Raw genomic sequence first — 21,254 nt, 5'->3', positions numbered from 1 at the left:
ACCAGTCCCATTACCAATCCTTCCCCATCCACCAGTCCCATTACCAATCCTTCCCCTATCCACCAGTCCCGTACAATCCTTCCCCTTCCCCCATCCACCAGTCCCATTACCAATCCTTCCCTATCCACCAGTCCCATTACCAACCCTTCCCCTATCCACCGGTCCCATTACCAACCTTCCCTATCCACCGGTCCCATACCAATCCTTCCCTATCCACCGGTCCATTACCAATCCTTCCCTATCCACCAGTCCCATTACCAACCTTCCCCTATCCACCAGTCCCATTGCAACCCTTCCCTATCCACCGGTCCCATTACCAACCCTTCCCTATCCACCGGTCCCATTACCAACCTTCCCCTATCCACCAGTCCCATTACCAACCCCTTCCCTATCCACCAGTCCATTGCCAATCCTTCCCTATCCACCGGTCCCATTACCAACCCTTCCCCTATCCACCGGTCCCATTACCAACCTTCCCTATCCACCAGTCCATTACCAGTCCCTTACATCCTTCCCTATCCACCAGTCCCATTACCAACCAATCCTTCCCTATCCACCAGTCCCATTACCAACCCCTTCCCTATCCACCAGTCCCATGCCAATCCTTCCCCTATCCACCAGTCCCATTACCAATCCTTCCCTATCCACCAGTCCCATTACCAACCTTCCCTATCCACCGGTCCCATTACCAACCCTTCCCCTATCCACCAGTCCCATTACCACTCCATCCCCTAACCACCACTCCCATTACCAGCCTTCCCCTATCCACCAGTCCCATTACCAACCCTTCCCTATCCACCGGTCCCATTACCAGTCCTTCCCTATCCACCAGTCCCATTACCAGCCCTTCCCCTATCCACCGGTCCATTACCAATCCTTCCCTATCCACCGGTCCCAATTACAAACCTTCCCCTATCCACCAGTCCCATTACCATTCCTTCCCCTATCCACCAGTCCCATTACCAACCCTTCTATCCACCAGTCCCATTACCAATCCTTCCCTATCCACCAGTCCCATTACCAGCCCTTCCCCTATCCACCAGTCCCATTACCAACCCTTTCCCATCCACCAGTCCCATTACCACCTTCCCTATCCCCCAGTCCCATTACCAATCCTTCCCCTATCCCCCAGTCCCATTACCAATCCTTACCTATCCACCAGTCACATTGCCATACCTTCCCCTATCCACCAGTCCCATTACCAACCTTCCCTATCCACCAGTCCCATTACCAATCCTTCCCTATCCACCAGTCCCATTACCAATCCTTCCCTATCCACCAGTCCCATTACCAACCCTTCCCTATCCACCAGTCCCATTACCAACCTTCCCTATCCACCAGTCCCATTACCAGCCTTCCCTATCCACCAGTCCATTACCAACCCTTCCCTATCCACCGGTCCCATTACCAACCTTCCCTATCCACCGGTCCCATTACCAATCCTTCCCTATCCACCAGTCCCGTACCAATCCTTCCCCTATCCACCAGTCCCGTACCAACCTTCCCTATCCACCAGTCCCATTACCAATCCTTCCCTATCCACCAGTCCATTACCAATCCTTCCCCTATCCACCAGTCCCATTTCCAATCCTTCCCTATCCACCGGTCCCATTACCAATCCTTCCCTATCCACCAGTCCATTACCAACCTTCCCCTATCACCAGTCCATTACCAATCCTTCCCTATCCACCAGTCCATTACCAACCCTTCCCTATCCACCAGTCCCATTACCAACCCTTCCCTATCCACCAGTCCCATTACCAATCCTTCCCTATCCACCAGTCCCATTACCAATCCTTCCCTATCCACCAGTCCATTACCAACCTTCCCTATCCAGTCCCATTACCAATCCTTCCCTATCCACCAGTCCCATTACCAATCCTTCCCCTATCCACCAGTCCCATTACCAATCCTTCCCTATCCACCAGTCCCATTACCAATCCTTCCCTATCCACCGGTCCATTACCAACCTTCCCTATCCACCAGTCCCATTACCAATCCTTCCCTATCCACCAGTCCCATTACCAGCCCTTCCCTATCCACCAGTCCCATTACCAACCTTCCCTATCCACCAGTCCCATTACCAGCCTTCCCTATCCACCAGTCCCATTGTACCAATCCTTCCCTATCCACCAGTCCATTGCCAATCCTTCCCTATCCACCGGTCCCATTACCAACCCTTCCCTATCCACCAGTCCCATTACCATCCTTCCCCATCCACCAGTCCATTACCAATCCTTCCGTATCCACCAGTCCCATTACCAACCCTTCCCTATCCACCAGTCCATTACCAATCCTTCCCTATCCACCAGTCCCATTACCAACCCTTCCCTATCCACCAGTCCCATTACCAACCCTTCCCTATCCACCAGTCCCATTACCAACCCTTCTATCCACCAGTCCCATTACCAACCCTTCCCCTATCCACCAGTCCCATTACCAATCCTTCCCTATCCACCAGTCCCATTACCAATCCTTCCCTATCCACCAGTCCCATTACCAGCCTTCCCTATCCACCAGTCCCATTACCAACCCTTCCCCTATCCACCAGTCCCATTACCAATCCCCTATCCACCAGTCCATTACCAATCCTTCCCTATCCACCAGTCCCATTACCAACCTTCCCTATCCACCAGTCCATTACCAATCCTTCCCTATCCACCAGTCCCATTACCAATCCTTCCCTATCCACCAGTCCCATTACCAACCTTTCCCTATCCACCGGTCCCATTACCAATCCTTCCCCTATCCACCAGTCCCATTCAACCTTCCCTATCCACCAGTCCCATTACCAATCCTTCCCCTATCCACCGGTCCCATTACCAATCCTTCCCTATCCACCAGTCCCATTACCAACCTTCTATCCACCAGTCCCATTACCAACCCTTCCCTATCCACCAGTCCCATTACCAGCCCTTCCCTATCCACCAGTCCCATTACCAATCCTTCCCTATCCACCAGTCCCATTACCAACCCCCTATCCACCAGTCCCATTACCAATCCTTCCCTATCCACCAGTCCCATTACCAACCTTCCCCTATCCACCAGTCCCATTACCAACCCTTCCCTATCCACCGGTCCATTGCCAATCCTTCCCTATCCACCAGTCCCATTACCAGCCTTCCTATCCACCAGTCCATTACCAACCCTTCCCTATCCACCAGTCCCATTACCAATCCTTCCCTATCCACCAGTCCCATTACCAATCCTTCCCTATCCACCAGTCCCATTACCAATCCTCCCTATCCACCAGTCCATTACCAACCCTTCCCTATCCACCAGTCCCATTACCAATCCTTCCCTATCCACCAGTCCCATTACCAATCCTTCCCTATCCACCGGTCCATTACCAACCTTCCCTATCCACCGGTCCCATTACCAATCCTTCCCTATCCACCAGTCCCATTACCAATCCTTCCCCTATCCACCAGTCCCATTACCAACCCTTCCCTATCACCAGTCCCATTACCAATCCTTCCCTATCCACCAGTCCCATTACCAATCCTTCCCCTATCCACCAGTCCATTACCAGCCCTTCCCCTATCCACCAGTCCCATTACCAACCTTCCCTATCCACCAGTCCCATTACCAATCCTTCCCTATCCACCAGTCCCATTACCAATCCTTCCCCTATCCACCAGTCATTACCAACCTTCCCTATCCACCAGTCCATTACCAATCCTTCCTATCCTGGTCCATTACCAACCTTCCCTATCCACCAGTCCCATTACCAACCCTTCCCTATCCACCAGTCCCATTACCAATCCTTCCCCTATCCACCAGTCCCATTACCAATCCTTCCCTATCCACCAGTCCCATTACCAGCCTTCCCTATCCACCAGTCCTTTACCAATCCTTCCCTATCCTGGTCCCATTACCAGCCTTCCCTATCCACCAGTCCATTACCAATCCTTCCCTATCCACCAGTCCCGTACCAACCCTTCCCTATCCACCAGTCCCATTACCAACCCTTCCCTATCCACCAGTCCATTACCAATCCTTCCCCTATCCACCAGTCCCATTACCAATCCTTCCCTATCCACCGGTCCCATTACCAATCCTTCCCTATCCACCAGTCCCATTACCAGCCTTCCCCTATCCACCAGTCCATTACCAATCCTTCCCTATCCACCAGTCCCATTACCAATCCTTCCCCTATCCACCAGTCCCATTACCAATCCTTCCCTATCCACCAGTCCATTACCAATCCTTCCTATCCACCAGTCCCATTACCAATCCTTCCCTATCCACCAGTCCCATTACCAACCTTCCCCTATCCACCGGTCCCATTACCAACCCTTCCCTATCCACCAGTCCATTACCAGCCTTCCCTATCCACCAGTCCATTACCAATCCTTCCCTATCCACCAGTCCCATTACCAATCCTTCCCCTATCCACCAGTCCATTACCAACCCCTTCCCTATCCACCAGTCCCATTACCAATCCTTCCCCTATCCACCAGTCCCGTACCAATCCTTCCCTATCCACCAGTCCATTACCAATCCTTCCCTATCCACCAGTCCCATTACCAACCTTCCCTATCCACCAGTCCATTACCAATCCTTCCCCTATCCACCAGTCCCATTACCAATCCTTCCCTATCCACCAGTCCCATTACCAATCCTTCCCCTATCCACCAGTCCATTACCAACCCTTCCCTATCCACCAGTCCCGTACCAGCCTTCCCTATCCACCAGTCCCATTACCAATCCTTCCCCTATCCACCAGTCCATTACCAACCCTTCCCTATCCACCAGTCCCATTACCAATCCTTCCCTATCCACCAGTCCATTACCAACCTTCCCTATCCACCGGTCCATTACCAATCCTTCCCTATCCACCAGTCCATTACCAACCTTCCCTATCCACCAGTCCCGTACCAATCCTTCCCTATCCACCAGTCCCATTACCAATCTTCTATCCACCAGTCCCGTACCAATCCTTCCCTATCCACCAGTCCATTACCAATCCTTCCCTATCCACCAGTCCCATTACCAATCCTTCCCCTATCCACCAGTCCCATTACCAATCCTTCCCTATCCACCAGTCCCATTACCAACCTTCCCTATCCACCAGTCCCATTACCAACCTTCCTATCCACCAGTCCCATTACCAACCTTCCCTATCCACCAGTCCCATTACCAATCCTTCCCTATCCACCGGTCCCGTACCAACCTTCCCTATCCACCAGTCCCGTACCAATCCTTCCCCTATCCACCAGTCCCATTACCAATCCTTCCCCTATCCACCAGTCCCATTACCAATCCTTCCCTATCCACCAGTCCCATTACCAACCTTCCCTATCCACCAGTCCCATTACCAATCCTTCCCTATCCACCAGTCCCATTACCAACCCTTCCCTATCCACCAGTCCATTACCAATCCTTCCCTATCCACCAGTCCCATTACCAACCTTCCCCTATCCACCAGTCCATTACCAACCTCCCCCTTCCCTATCCACCGGTCCCATTACCAATCCTTCCCTATCACCAGTCCCATTACCAATCCTTCCCTATCCACCAGTCCCATTACCAATCCTTCCCCTATCCACCAGTCCCATTACCAACCTTCCCCTATCCACCAGTCCGTACCAATCCTTCCCTATCCACCAGTCCCATTACCAATCCTTCCCTATCCACCAGTCCATTACCAATCCTTCCCCTATCCACCAGTCCCATTACCAACCTTCCCTATCCACCAGTCCCATTACCAATCCTTCCCTATCCACCAGTCCCATTACCAGCCCTTCCCTATCCACCAGTCCCATTACCAATCCTTCCCCTATCCACCAGTCCACCATCCTTCCCCTATCCACCGGTCCCATTACCAGCCCTTCCCTATCCACCAGTCCCATTACCAATCCTTCCCTATCCACCAGTCCCATTACCAATCCTTCCCTATCCACCGGTCCCATTACCAATCCTTCCCTATCCACCAGTCCCATTACCAATCCTTCCCTATCCACCAGTCCATTACCAACCCCTATCCACCAGTCCCATTACCAATCCTTCCCTATCCACCAGTCCCATTACCAATCCTTCCCTATCCACCAGTCCCATTACCAGCCCTTCCCTATCCACCAGTCCCATTACCAACCCTTCCCTATCCACCAGTCCATTACCAACCCTTCCCCTATCCACCAGTCCAATTACCAATTCCTCCCCTATCCACCAGTCCCATTACCAACCCTTCCCGTATACACCAGTCCCATTACCAATTCCTCCCCTCTCCACCAGCTCCATTACCAACCCTTCCCCTATCCACCAGTCCCATTACCAATTCCTCCCCTATCCACCAGTCCCATTACCAACCCTTCCCCTATCCACCAGTCCCATTACCAATCCTTCCCCTATCCACCAGTCCCATTACCAAACCTTCCCTATCCACCAGTCCCATTACCAACCTTCCCTATCCACCAGTCCCATTACCAACCCTTCCCTATCCACCGGTCCCATTACCAATCCTTCCCTATCCACCAGTCCCATTACCAATCCTTCCTATCCACCAGTCCCATTACCAACCCTTCCCTATCCACCGGTCCCATTACCAACCTTCCCCTATCCACCAGTCCCATTACCAACCTTCCCTATCCACCGGTCCATTACCAATCCTTCCCTATCCACCAGTCCATTACCAATCCTTCCTATCCACCAGTCCCATTACCAATCCTTCCTATCCACCAGTCCATTACCAATCCTTCCCTATCCACCAGTCCCATTACCAATCCTTCCCTATCCACCAGTCCCATTACCAATCCTTCCCTATCACCAGTCCCATTACCAATCCTTCCCTATCCACCAGTCCCATTACCAACCTTCCCCTATCCACCAGTCCATTACCAATCCTTCCCTATCCACCAGTCCCATTACCAGCCCTTCCCTATCCACCAGTCCCATTACCAATCCTTCCCTATCCACCAGTCCCATTACCAACCTTCCCTATCCACCAGTCCCATTACCAACCCTTCCCTATCCACCAGTCCCATTACCAATCCTTCCCTATCCACCAGTCCCATTACCAATCCTTCCCTATCCACCGGTCCCATTACCAACCCTTCCCTATCCACCAGTCCCATTACCAACCTTCCCTATCCACCAGTCCCATTACCAATCCTTCCCTATCCACCAGTCCCATTACCAACTCCTTCCCTATCCACCAGTCCCATTACCAATCCTTCCCCTATCCACCAGTCCCATTACCAATCCTTACCCTATCCACCAGTCCCATTACCAATCCTTCCCTATCCACCAGTCCCATTACCAACCCTTCCCTATCCACCAGTCCCATTACCAACCCTTCCCTATCCACCAGTCCCATTACCAATCCTTCCCTATCCACCAGTCCCATTACCAATCCTTCCCTATCCACCAGTCCCATTACCAATCCTTCCCTATCCACCAGTCCCATTACCAACCCTATCCCTATCCACCAGTCCCATTACCAATCCTTCCCCTATCCACCAGTCCCATTACCAACCTTCCCTATCCACCAGTCCCGTACCAATCCTTCCCTATCCACCAGTCCCATTACCAATCCTTCCCTATCCACCAGTCCCATTACCAATCTTCCCCTATCCACCAGTCCATTACCAACCCTTCCCTATCCACCAGTCCCATTACCAATCCTTCCCCTATCCACCAGTCCCATTACCAGCCTTCCCTATCCACCAGTCCATTACCAATCCTTCCCTATCCACCAGTCCCATTACCAATCCTTCCCCTATCCACCAGTCCCATTACCAATCCTTCCCCTATAAACCAGTCCCATTACCAATCCTTCCCCTATCCACCAGTCCCATTACCAACCTTCCCTATCCACCAGTCCCATTACCAACCTTCCCTATCCACCAGTCCCATACCAATCCTTCCCTATCCACCAGTCCCATTACCAATCCTTCCCCTATCCACCAGTCCCATTACCAATCCTTCCCCTATCCACCAGTCCCATTACCAACCCTTCCCTATCCACCAGTCCCATTACCAATCCTTCCCTATCCACCAGTCCCATTACCAACCCTTCCCTATCCACCAGTCCCATTACCAACCTTCCCCTATCCACCAGTCCCATTACCAATCCTTCCCTATCCACCAGTCCCATTACCAACCCTTCCCTATCCACCAGTCCATTACCAATCCTTCCCTATCCACCAGTCCCATTACCAATCCTTCCCCTATCCACCAGTCCCATTACCAATCCTTCCCTATCCACCAGTCCATTACCAACCCTTCCCTATCCACCAGTCCCATTACCAACCCTTCCCTATCCACCAGTCCCATTACCAATCCTTCCCTATCCACCAGTCCCATTACCAATCCTTCCCTATCCACCAGTCCCATTACCAACCCTTCCCCTATCCACCAGTCCCATTACCAATCCTTCCCTATCCACCTGTCCCATTACCAACCCTTCCCTATCCACCAGTCCCATTACCAGCCCTTCCCTATCCACCAGTCCCATTACCAATCCTTCCCTATCCACCAGTCCCATTACCAACCTTCCCTATCCACCAGTCCCATTACCAATCCTTCCCTATCCACCAGTCCCATTACCAGCCTTCCCTATCCAGTCCATTACCAATCCCCTATCCACCAGTCCCATTACCAACCTTCCCTATCCACCAGTCCCATTACCAACCCTTCCCTATCCACCAGTCCCATTACCAACCCTTCCCTATCCACCAGTCCATTACCAATCCTTCCCCTATCCACCAGTCCCATTACCAATCCTTCCCTATCCACCAGTCCCATTACCAATCCTTCCTATCCACCAGTCCCGTACCAACCCTTCCCTATCCACCAGTCCCATTACCAATCCTTCCCTATCCACCAGTCCCATTACCAACCTTCCCCTATCCACCAGTCCCATTACCAATCCTTCCCTATCCACCAGTCCCATTACCAGCCTTCCCTATCCACCAGTCCCATTACCAATCCTTCCCTATCCACCAGTCCCATTACCAACCTTCCCTATCCACCAGTCCCATTACCAATCCTTCCCTATCCACCAGTCCCATTACCAATCCTTCCCCTATCCACCAGTCCCATTACCAACCCTTCCCTATCCACCAGTCCCATTACCAATCCTTCCCTATCCACCAGTCCCATTACCAACCCTTCCCTATCCACCAGTCCCATTACCAATCCTTCCCCTATCCACCAGTCCCATTACCAAACCTTCCCCTATCCACCAGTCCCATAACCAATCCGTCCGCTATCCACCAGTCCCAGTACCAAGCCTTCCCCTATCCACCCGTCCCATTACCAACCCTTCCCCTATCCACCAGTCCCATTACCAATCCTTCCCTATCCACCAGTCCCATTACCAATCCTTCCCTATCCACCAGTCCATTACCAATCCTTCCCTATCCACCAGTCCCATTACCAACCCTTCCCTATCCACCAGTCCCATTACCAATCCTTCCCCTATCCACCAGTCCCATTACCAACCCTTCCCTATCCACCAGTCCCATTACCAACCTTCCCTATCCACCAGTCCCATTACCAACCCTTCCCCTATCCACCAGTCCCATTACCAATCCTTCCCCTATCCACCAGTCCCAAAACCAATCCTTCCCCTATCCACCAGTCCCATTACAAATCCTTCCCTATCCAACACTCCCACTACCAACCCTTGCCCTATCCACCAGTCCCATTACCAATCCTTCCCCTATCCACTAGTCCCATTACCAACCCTTCCCTATCCACCAGTCGCATTACCAACCCTTCGCCTATCCACCAGTCCCATTACCAATCCTTCCCCTATCCGCCAATCCCATTACCAACCTGTCCCCTATCCACAAGTCCCATTACCAATCCTTCCCTATCCACCAGTCCCATTACCAATCCTTCCCTATCCACCAGTCCCATTACCAACCCTTCCTTTATCCACCAGTCCCATTACCAACCCTTCCCCTATCCACCAGTCCCATTACCAATCCTATCCCTATCCACCAGTCCCATTACCAACCCTTCCCTATCCACCAGTCCATTACCAATCCTTCCCTATCCACCAGTCCCATTACCAACCCTTCCCTATCCACCAGTCCCATTACCAACCCTTCCCTATCCACCAGTCCCATTACCAGCCTTCCCCTATCCACCAGTCCCATTACCAACCTTCCCCTATCCACCAGTCCCATTACCAACCCTTCCCTATCCACCAGTCCCATTACCAACCCTTCCCTATCCACCAGTCCCATTACCAACCTTCCCTATCCACCAGTCCCATTACCAACCCTTCCCCTATCCACCAGTCCCATTACCAATCCTTCCCCTATCCACCAGTCCCATTACCAATCTTTCCCCTATCCACCAGTACCATTACAAAACCTTCCCATATCCCCCAGTCCCCTTACCAATCCTTCCCTATCCACCAGTCCCATTACCAACCCTTCCCTATCCACCAGTCCCATTACCAATCCTCTCCCTTTCCACCTGTCCCATTACCAACCCTTCACCTATCGACCAGTCCCATTACCAATCCTTCCCCTATCCACCAGTCCCATTACCAACCCTTCCCCTATCCACCAGTCCCATTACCAATCCTTCCCCTATCCACCAGTCCCATTACCAATCTTCCCTATCCACCAGTCCCATTACCAATCCCTATCCACCAGTCCCATTACCAATCCTTCCCTATCCACCAGTCCCATTACCAACCTTCCCTATCCACCAGTCCCATTACCAATCCTTCCCTATCCACCAGTCCCATTACCAATCCTTCCCTATCCAACAGTCCCATTACAAATAATTCCCATATCCACCAGTCCCATTACCAACCCTTCCCCTATCCACCAGTCCCATTACCAATCCTTCCGATATCCACCAGTCCCATTACCAACCCTTCCCCTATCCACCAGTCCCATTACCAATCCTTCTCCTATCCACCAGTCCCATTACCAATCCTTCCCTATCCACCAGTCCCATTACCAACCCTTCCCTATCCACCAGTCCCATTACCAATCCTTCTCCTATCCACCAGTCCCATTACCAACCCGTCCCCTATCCACCAGTCCCATTACCAATCATTCTCCTTTCCACCAGTCCCATTACCAACCCTTCCCCTATCCACCAGTCCCATTACCAATCTTTCCCCTATCCACCAGTCCCATTACCAACCCTTCCCCTATCCACCAGTCCCATTACCAACCCTTCCCTATCCACCAGTCCCATTACCAATCCTTCCCTATCCACAAGTCCCATTACCAATCCTTCCCTATCCACCAGTCCCATTACCAACCCTTCCCTATCCACCAGTCCCATTACCAATCCTTCCCTATCCACCAGTCCCATTACCAACCCTTCCCTATCCACCAGTCCCATTACCAACCCTTCCCCTCTCCACCTGTTCCATTACCAATCCTTCCCCTCTCCACCAGTCCCATTACCAACCCTTCCCCTATCCACCATTCCCATTCCCAACCTTTCCCCCAACCCCAGTTCCATTACCAATCCTTCCCCTATGCACCAATCCCATTACCAACCCCTCCCCTATCCACCAGTCCCATTACCAATCATTCCCCTATCCAACAGTCCCATTACCAATCCTTCCCCTATCAACCAGTCCCATTACCAGCCTTCCCTATCCACCAGTCCCATTACCAACCCTTCCCTATCCACCAGTCCCATTACCAACCCTTCCCTATCCACCAGTCCCATTACCAACCCTTCCCTATCCACCAGTCCCATTACCAACCCTTCCCTATCCACCAGTCCCATTACCAACCTTCCCTATCCACCAGTCCCATTACCAACCCTTCCCCAATCCACCAGTTCCATTACCAACCCTTCCCTATCCACCAGTCCCATTACCAACCCTTCCCTATCCACCAGTCCCATTACCAACCCTTCCCTATCCACCAGTCCCATTACCAACCCTTCCTATCCACCAGTCCCATTACCAACCTTCCCTATCCACCAGTCCCATTACCAACCTTCCCTATCCACCAGTCCCATTACCAACCCTTCCCCTATCCACCAGTCCCATTACCAACCTTCCCTATCCACCAGTCCCATTACCAACCTTCCCTATCCACCAGTCCCATTACCAATCCTTCCCTATCCACCAGTCCCATTACCAACCCTTCCCTATCCACCAGTCCCATTACCAACCCTTCCCTATCCACCAGTCCCATTACCAATCCTTCCTATCCACCAGTCCCATTACCAACCCTTCCCTATCCACCAGTCCCATTACCAACCCTTCCCTATCCACCAGTCCCATTACCAATCCTTCCCCTATCCACCAGTCCCATTACCAACCCTTCCCTATCCACCAGTCCCATTACCAATCCTTCCCTATCCACCAGTCCCATTACCAACCCTTCCCCTATCCACCAGTCCCATTACCAATCCTTCCCTATCCACCAGTCCCATTACCAACCCTTCCCTATCCACCAGTCCCATTACCAATCCTTCCCCTATCCACCAGTCCCATTACCAACCCTTCCCTATCCACCAGTCCCATTACCAATCCTTCCCCTATCCACCAGTCCCATTACCAACCCTTCCCTATCCACCAGTCCCATTACCAATCCTTCCCCTATCCACCAGTCCCATTACCAACCTTCCCTATCCACCAGTCCCATTACCAACCTTCCCTATCCACCAGTCCCATTACCAATCCTTCCCTATCCACCAGTCCCATTACCAACCCTTCCCCTATCCACCAGTCCCATTACCAACCCCCTATCCACCAGTCCCATTACCAACCTTCCCTATCCACCAGTCCATTACCAATCCTTCCCTATCCACCAGTCCCATTACCAACCCTTCCCCTATCCACCAGTCCCATTACCAACCCTTCCCCTATCCACCAGTCCCATTACCAACCCTTCCCCTATCCACCAGTCCCATTACCAATCCTTCCCTATCCACCAGTCCCATTACCAACCTTCCCTATCCACCAGTCCCATTACCAACCTTCCCTATCCACCAGTCCCATTATCAATCCTTCCCCTATCCATCAGTCCCATTACCAACCCTTCCACTATCCACCCGTCCAATTACTAACCATTCACCTATCCACCAGTCCCATTACAAACCTTCCCCTATCCACCAGTCCCATTACCAATCCTTACCCTATCCACCAGTCCCATTACCAACCCTTCCCTATCCACCAGTCCCATTACCAACCCTTCCCCTATCCACCAGACCCATTACCAATCCTTCCCCTATCCATCAGTCCCATTATCAACCCTTCCCCTATCCACCAGTCCCATTACCAAACCTTCCCCTATCCACCAGTCCCATTACCAACCCTTCCCCTATCCACCAGTACCATTACCAACACTGCCCCTATCCACCAGTCCCATTACCAACCCTTCCCCTATCCACCAGTCCCATTACCAATCCTTCCCCTATCCACCAGTCCCATTACCAACCCTTCCCCTATCCACCAGTCCCATTACCAATCCTTCCCCTATCCACCAGTCCCATTACCAACTCTTCCCCTATCCACCAGTCCCATTACCAACCCTTCCCCTATCCACCAGTCCCATTACCAATCCTTCCCCTATCCACCAGTCCCATTACCAACCCTTCCCCTATCCACCAGGATAGGCTTGTACGAGGCAGCTTCTTTGACCCTAAGCTCCCGTGTATCTAACCCCACCTAATATCGCTGTCCATGAATTTATCTAGTCTATTTTTTAATGTGACGATTGTATTGGCACTCACCACATGACTGCTAAGCCTATTCCACTCATCCATCACTCTGTTAGTAAACCAATTTTTGCCTATGTCCCTGTTGATTCTGAATTTATCCAGTTATTGGTTTACATTACTAAGTGACTGCAAACCTTTCTCAGCCTTCTCTTTCATGATATATCTTCTCCCCCAATTTCATACTCCCATTTCTTAACTCACTTTTCCATTTCCAAAACGACATTTCCGAGTATAAGTCCATTTCTTGCATTTTTCTGATTATTTTTTTGTGTGTGTTTACGAACCTGAATTTTTCTCCCTCAATCTTATACTCCCATTTCTTTCCTCACTTTTCCATTTCCAAAAAGCGACATTTCCGAGTATTAAATTCTATTTCTTGCATTTTTCTGACCATATTTTTGTGTGTGCGTTTCCTAACCTTATTTTCTCCCCCCCAGAGTGACACACGAGAGAGACTTAGCAGCCGTGAGGGAGGAACATGCCTTGAAGATGCAAGACATGACCCTTCAAATGGCAGCTCTTGAGAGGTGCAAGAATGAGGAGTCTGCCAAACTAACGGAACAGCTCACCCAACACAGCAGCACTCTCGGGGCCCAGCTGGAGGAGGAGAGGGAGAAGGTGGCAAGCCTCCTGAGGGAAAAAGAGGAGTGGGAGGTCTACAAGAAAGAGCTGGAGGCTGAGGTTGAGGAAAAGGAAACTCTTAGAAGATGCCTGGATGAAGAAACTGCTTCCAGAGATGATCTTCAGGACAGATTGAGGAAGCAAGCCGAGAGACAGATGAGGAATGAAGAGAGGATGCATAGTCTCCAGAAGGTTACAGAAGGGCTGTCGCAGGATCTCAAGGTGGAGATGGAGAGGAAGAAGGAAACAGAAGCCAAGTTACAGAAGGAAATACAGAACGCTAGGAAGCTCTTTGAACAGAAAACTGCATTCGAGGTCAAACAGGAACAAGTAACCCTTCAACTCCGTGCAGCTGAGGAAGAACTTGCCAATGTGTTAGCTTCTAAGGAGGGTGACTATAGGAAACTGGAAGCTCTTAAACAGGAAGTAGAAAGATTAACTAAGGAAAACGCAGCTCTCTCTAAAGCTCGGGATGTGTTGATAGAAGAAAAAAATGACTTGTGTTCAGTAAAAGAAACTTCAGACAGGGAGAAGGAGAGTTTATCATCAGAGAAACGGCAGTTAACCAAAGAAAATTTAAGTTTAGCTTCGAAAACCGAGTCACTGACCAAGAGAATAGAAGAACTAACCTTACAGTGTCGGTTAACAATCAAGGAAAAAGAAATATTAGATTCAGATTATAAAATGTTGAAGAAAGAAAAAGAAGCTCTCACCATGGAAACCAGCAGATTGGTGGAAGCTTATAAGTCACTGGAAAGGGAACAAGATGACTTATTGAAGGAAACAGAGGTACTGACCAAAGCCAAAGAGTCGCTCATCACGGAACGCAACGGTTTATTGAGTGAGAAAAGAGACTCGGACAGGGAGAAAGATTTGTTGATGAGGGAAAGTGAAATTTGGGCCACAGAGAAGGAAGCATTGCTCACAGAGAAAGACAACTTGATTCTAGAAAACAAAAGCTTGGTTTCGGAGAAGGTTAAGTTAGTTCAAGAGACAGATGCCCTAAGCTTAAAAGTAGAAAGCTTGTCCTCGGAGAAAGAGAACTTGATCATTGAAAACAAAAGCTCGGTTTCAGAGAACATGAAGTTAGTTGAAGAGAGAGATTCCCTAACCATGAAAATTGAGAGTTTGTCCTCAGAGAAAGAGAACTTGATCCTTGAAAACAAAAGCTCGGTTTCGGAGAATATAAAGTTAGTTGAAGATTTGTCCTCAGAGAAAACAAAAGCTCGGTTTCGGAGAATATAAAGTTAGTTGAAGAGAGAGATTCCCTAACCATGAAAATTGAGAGTTTGTCCTCAGAGAAAGAGAACTTGATCCTTGAAAACAAAAGCTTGGTTTCGGAGAATATAAAGTTAGTTGAAGAGAGAGATTCCCTAACCATGAAAATTGAGAGTTTGTCCTCAGAGAAAGAGAACTTGATCATTGAAAACAAAAGCTCGGTTTCAGAGAAGGTTAAGTTAGTTCAAGAGAGAGATGCCCTAACCATGAAAATTGAGAGCTTGTCCTCAGAGAAAGAGAACTTGATCCTAGAAAACAAAAGCTCGGTTTCAGAGAACAAAAAGTTAGTTGAAGAGAGAGATTCCCTAACCATGAAAATTGAGAGTTTGTCCTCAGAGAAAGAGAACTTGATCATTGAAAACAAAAGCTCGGTTTCAGAGAACATGAAGTTAGTTGAAGAGAGAGATTCCCTAACCATGAAAATTGAGAGTTTGTCCTTAGAGAAAGAGAACTTGATCCTTGAAAACAAAAGCTCGGTTTCAGAGAACATGAAGTTAGTTGAAGAGAGAGATTCCCTAACCATGAAAATTGAGAGTTTGTCCTTAGAGAAAGAGAACTTGATCCTTGAAAACAAAAGCTTGGTTTCGGAGAAGGTTAAGTTAGTTGAAGAGAGAGATTCCCTAACCATGAAAATTGAGAGTTTGTCCTCAGAGAAAGAGAACTTGATCCTTGAAAACAAAAGCTCGGTTTCAGAGAACATGAAGTTAGTTGAAGAGAGAGATTCCCTAACCATGAAAATTGAGAGTTTGTCCTCAGAGAAAGAGAACTTGATCCTTGAAAACAAAAGCTCGGTTTCAGAGAACATGAAGTTAGTTGAAGAGAGAGATTCACTAACCATGAAAATAGAGAGTTTGTCCTCAGAGAAAGAACTGATATTGGGTGATAAGAAAGTGTTGTTTGAGCATATGGAGTCTTTAGGAGCAGAGAAAGAAAAGCTCATGAAGGAAAAAGATGATTTGGTTGGTGAGAAGCATTCCTGGGCAGAGGAAAGGAAGGCATTGCTTCAGGAAACCGACATTTGGGCCACGGACAAAGAAATGTTGCTCACAGAAAAAGAAACATTGCTCACTGAAAAAAAATCCATACTGGCCGAGAAGGAAACATTGGACGAAGATAAACAAAACCTGTCTCAGCAAATTAGAACCTTGTGTATAGAAAGGGAAGCTTGGATTCAAAAGGAGCAAGAACTTAACAAGAAAAATGAGTCTCTAGCTACAAGAAATGAGTCTTTAGCTAAGGAGAGCAGCAGTATGGCTGACGCAAAGGTACTTCTGTTGCGGGAGAATGAGAGTTTGTGCCAAGAAAATAAGAAACTAACTCAAGAAAAGGAGAATTTAATGACACAGCTGAGGATTTTAGGCGCCGAGCAGGAACGTTTGCTGGAGCGAGTTGGGGGTCTTAGCAACAAGGCGGAACACACAGACGCTGGGATAGAAAATTTGCTTCCCCGGATTGGTGACTTACAAAGAGAGAAGGCGGCTCTTGCTCAGTGTGGGACGCAGGTAATGATGGACTCGGGAGAAACGGAAGTGACGGAGGGGCAGGTGGAGGAGTGCGCTGGCGTGGAGGCAACTGGGTGGAAGCTTGAAAAGTGCACCCAAACTGTGGAGCTGAAGGAGGGGCAGGTGGAGGAGCGTGCTGGCGTGGAGGCAGCTGGGCGGAAGCTTGAAAAGTTCACCCAAACTGTGGAGCTGAAGGAGTCAGACTTGAGGGACCTTGGAGACAGCTATAAGGAAAAGTACTTATTAAAGGAACGTGAACTTCAAGAACTGGATAAAACACTCAAGGATAAATTCTCCCATAAAGAAAGAGAACTTGAGGAGATGCACAGAAAGTTCTCCTTGGAAAAAGACAATGAGTTAAGGGAGCTTAGAGAAGAGATTACCTGTAAGGAGAGTGAGCTTCAAGAGCTTAGAAAGAAACAGAAGGGAATGGAAGAGCTCCATGGAAACTGTCTTAGCTTGCTTGAGCGTCTACAGAGTGGAGAGCAGGAGAGGAAGAGGGTTGAGGAGGAGTGTGAGGATAAGTGTGAGGTTTTGAACGCTGTGTTGCGGAGTGTTGATGTGAAGCTCTGTGAAGCCACTGCTCTCCTCTCCCAGCAGAAGACCGGAGCTGAGCCTCGGAAAGACCGCTTACAGAGGAGCGACACAGAGGACGAGGAGGTGGAAAGAACGACCCATAGAGAGAAGCTTGACTATATCGACGGGAGGGGAGACGAAAGTGGGAGAAGGGAAGGCGTTTTGAAGGATAAACTTACACTGTTGGAGAAAGAGAAAAAGGAGCTTTGTAATGAGGCCGAGAGACTGGAGAGCAAGATCCATGAGCAGCATTTCATCATAACTTCCCTGCAGAATGAAAAAGTGAGACTCGGACAACACATCTCTCACCTGGAGGATGAACGGAAATCCTTAAGGGCAGCAGAAGCCTCAAAATCTAAGGACAACCTAAATACACAAGAAGAACTGATTGCCTTGAGGGTGAAGGTTAAAGGTCAAGAGGAGAAGCTCGAACTACAGGGAAGGGAGATCAGAAAGTTCCGTCAGACCCTCACGGAGTTCATTGCGGGAGGCGGAGAATGTCCCGAGAAGCTCCGAGGTATTTTGACGGAACTTCTCTCCTCTAATGTAGGAGAGCCTGAAATTCCCCTGGAACGCGTTGATGTGTCTCTGTGGCTGACCATGTTATGCCAAGATCTTGAGGAGCATTGGAGACACCAGCACGCTTACCTGGATTGCCTGGCTACCCTCCAACAGCACTCGGATAAACTACAGCAAGATAAGCTTCAAACGGACCTGGAAAACATCTCCTTCCAAGCCGAACTGGACCACCTCAGGCAGCATAAAACTCGCGTCGACCCAGGAGTGGAGGAGAGGCTGGGCGCGGCTACTGACGGGGGTGATGATAAGGCTTTGGAGTTGGTCAAGGTGGAGCAAGAGAACAGATTGCTGAAGGAGTGCCTGGCCAGTAACAATGTTTTACTGAGGCATGAAAAGCTGCAGAAGCTGTGCCCAAGACCAAAGTTTGAGGTACGTATTTGTAGATATGTATTCAAGAGTATTTAAGATTATTATTATTACTGGTAGCTCTCAACTTACGCGATTATTGTGTCCTTGAAGAGGTCGCGTAAATCAAAAACGATGAGTCAAACAAGAGGTCGGTTTGTACCCTTATTGCCTACTGTATCACTCTGACTCCTCTCCCTCTCGTGGTTCCTCCTCTGGCTGCCCTTCCCCTCGTGGTAGCACAGCAGCGAGGGTGTTGTTGTTGTTGGGTAGCGTGGGTACTGTATTGTTGTTCAAGTGGCGTGTGGGAAGAACTGAGCTCAGCTGTGTGGCCGTGTGAGTCCAGTTGCGTGAGACATCTGGTGGACACTCCGTAAAATATTGCGTATAAGTGAAAAAAAACGTGTATACAGTCATCCCCGGGTATTTCGTTCGGACTTGGCGCATGAAACATGACGGCGGGACTATAACCCTATGGGAAAATATGCATTAAGTCACCTCTGACACGTCATATAAAACATGTTTTTTCGTTCTTTTAATGACTGAAATGAGACAAGACCTTGTTAGACAACAATATGTAATCAACACTCACCTCAAAATTTAGTAGCACAGAAGACCCAAAAGTAGCCCAATTTGCGATAAGTAGCCCAATCTGGCAACACTGCAGTGTGGCGTGAATTTTTTTTTTTAGGATAATGTTATGAGAAAATCTTGACCAATAGCAGTAGTGAGCTGCTGGCCAATGGAAGCATGGCGTCACAGTCTAACGTGGCGTCACTCAGGAGCAACCTAACGTCCATTGCCCCCTCCTCTCTGCCTCCTCCCTCCCTCCTCTCTGCCTTCCTCCCTCCAACCTCTCTGCATTCCTCCCTCCTCTCTCCTTCCCCCTCCTCTCTGCCTCCCTTCCTCCCTCCTCTCTGCCTTCCTCCCTCCCTCCTCTCTGCCTTCCTCCCTCTCTCCTTCCCCTCCTCTCTGCCTCCTCCTCCCTCCTCTGCCTTCCTCCTCTCTCCCTTCCCCTCCTCTCTGCCTCCTCCCTCCTCTGCCTCCCTCCTCCCTCCTCTCTGCCTTCCTCCCTCTCTCTCCCTTCCCCCTCCTCTCTGCCTCCATCCATCCCTCCGTCTCTGCCTGCCTCCCTCCCTCTCTGCCTTCCTCCCTCCTCTCCCTCCTCCCTCCTCTGCCTCCTCCTCCCTCCTCTCTGCCTTCCTCCCTCCCCCCTCCTCTCTGCCTCCCTCCTCCTCTGCCTCCCTCCTCCCTCCTCTGCCTTCCTCCTCCTCTCCCTTCCCCCTCCTCTCTGCCTCCTCCTCCCTCCTCCTCTGCCTTCCTCCTCCTCTCTGCCTTCCTCCTCCCTCTCCCTTCCCTCCTCTCTGCCTCCTCCCTCCCTCCTTTCTGCCTTCCTCCCTCCCTCCTCTCCTTCCCCCCTCCTCTCTGCCTCCCTACCTCCCTCAGCTCTGCCTCCCTCCCTCCCTCCTCTCTGCCTTCCCCCCTCCTCTCTGACTCCCTCCCTCCTCTCTGCCTTCCTCCCTCCTCTCTCCCTTCCCCCCTCCTCTCTGCCTCCCACCCTCCTCTCAGCCTTCCTATAAAGCGTCAATGCATCTGACTGTATTAAACATTTATTTGGATTTTGGACCACGCGTTATTTAAAAAACACGTATATCGAGAGTTACCTGTATTTTTATTATTATTATTATTATTTTTGTGGACCTTCTGCTATCCTATATATTCCTATTTTGTTCCTGTTTTGTGACCATATTTTCGTTCATAATCCAAAGAAACGCATGCAAATATTTATGTTTTATTTTCCAGAGAGAATTAAAGCTGCGTTTGGTGGAGCGCCGGGCCGTCATACAGGTTGTGGAGGAGTGGGTGGAACGCTTCACGGCCCAGTGGAAGGTGGAGGCTGAGACTCACCCCTCCCTGGCAAGATTTACCGAAGCCTTAACCTCCTGTGTGAGTTTCTATTTATTTGGCAAGTTTAACCCGGTAGCAGCGGGGATCGTGTTTCTTAATGGTCCCTCCAAGCGAGAAAAATGAGAAAAAATCACCCCTCACACAAACCATTTCATAATACATATCAAAGCATTTGTGATCAGATTATGTATCATCTATTTTGGGGGTTTATATCATGGCACAAATTTGGCCCGTCGCTGCTACACGGTAAAGCCACAAATTTGGCCCATCGCTGCTACACGGTAAAGCCACAAATTTGGCCTGTCGCTGCTACACGGTAAAGCCACAAATTTGGCCCGTCGCTGCTACACGATAAAGCCACAAATCTGGCCCATCGCTGCTACACGGTTAATTCCATCTGAACAAAATGAGTTTATAGAAAGGTTATTCCTCTAAACACTTTTATTATTTACATCTTTATGCTTCCCTCCAGGTTGAAGAGCTCAGCACCCATCTCCTAGGAACCCACAGTGATAGCAGTGCCATGAACATAGAAGTTGCAGCCAGTTCTTTGCAGCAAGCAGTTATCAAGGTAGGTGTCGCATTCCCTGGGATGTTGCAGAAACTATAATGTAGGACCATGGTAGTCTTCCTAAGCGCCTTGGGATATGGGGGCTGCGGGCATCACTTCTGGCTCCGCTCTGTCAGTACCAACACCGTGATGGTCTTGGTAAATGGCACACAGCTAAATGGTGCCAGGCGTGCAGGTCCTGACTATGATGTAGCTCCTTGATAGTCTCC

General features: G+C 49.8%; 1 protein-coding gene across 6 annotated transcripts in view; it reads left to right on the top strand.

Annotated features, from left to right (window-relative positions):
* LOC126987741 (A-kinase anchor protein 9-like) overlaps window positions 1–21,254 on the top strand; it is a 139,402-nt gene that overhangs the window by 15,875 nt on the left and 102,273 nt on the right. For 5 of the 6 annotated variants that reach the window (XM_050845047.1, XM_050845054.1, XM_050845041.1 and 2 more), the window contains exons 6-9: window positions 14,103–15,261; window positions 16,158–18,590; window positions 20,370–20,513; window positions 20,947–21,045. In XM_050845047.1, coding sequence (XP_050701004.1) covers window positions 14,103–15,261; window positions 16,158–18,590; window positions 20,370–20,513; window positions 20,947–21,045 — 3,835 coding nt within the window. Of the gene's footprint in view, window positions 1–14,102; window positions 15,262–15,506; window positions 15,738–16,157; window positions 18,591–20,369; window positions 20,514–20,946; window positions 21,046–21,254 lie in introns of those variants that run through there. The other variant, XM_050845072.1, reaches the window with a different exon arrangement.

This window comes from Eriocheir sinensis, chromosome 6, assembly GCF_024679095.1.
Source record: "Eriocheir sinensis breed Jianghai 21 chromosome 6, ASM2467909v1, whole genome shotgun sequence".
NCBI classification, from domain to species: domain Eukaryota; kingdom Metazoa; phylum Arthropoda; class Malacostraca; order Decapoda; family Varunidae; genus Eriocheir; species Eriocheir sinensis.
This window is presented reverse-complemented; position numbering and strand designations above follow the sequence as displayed.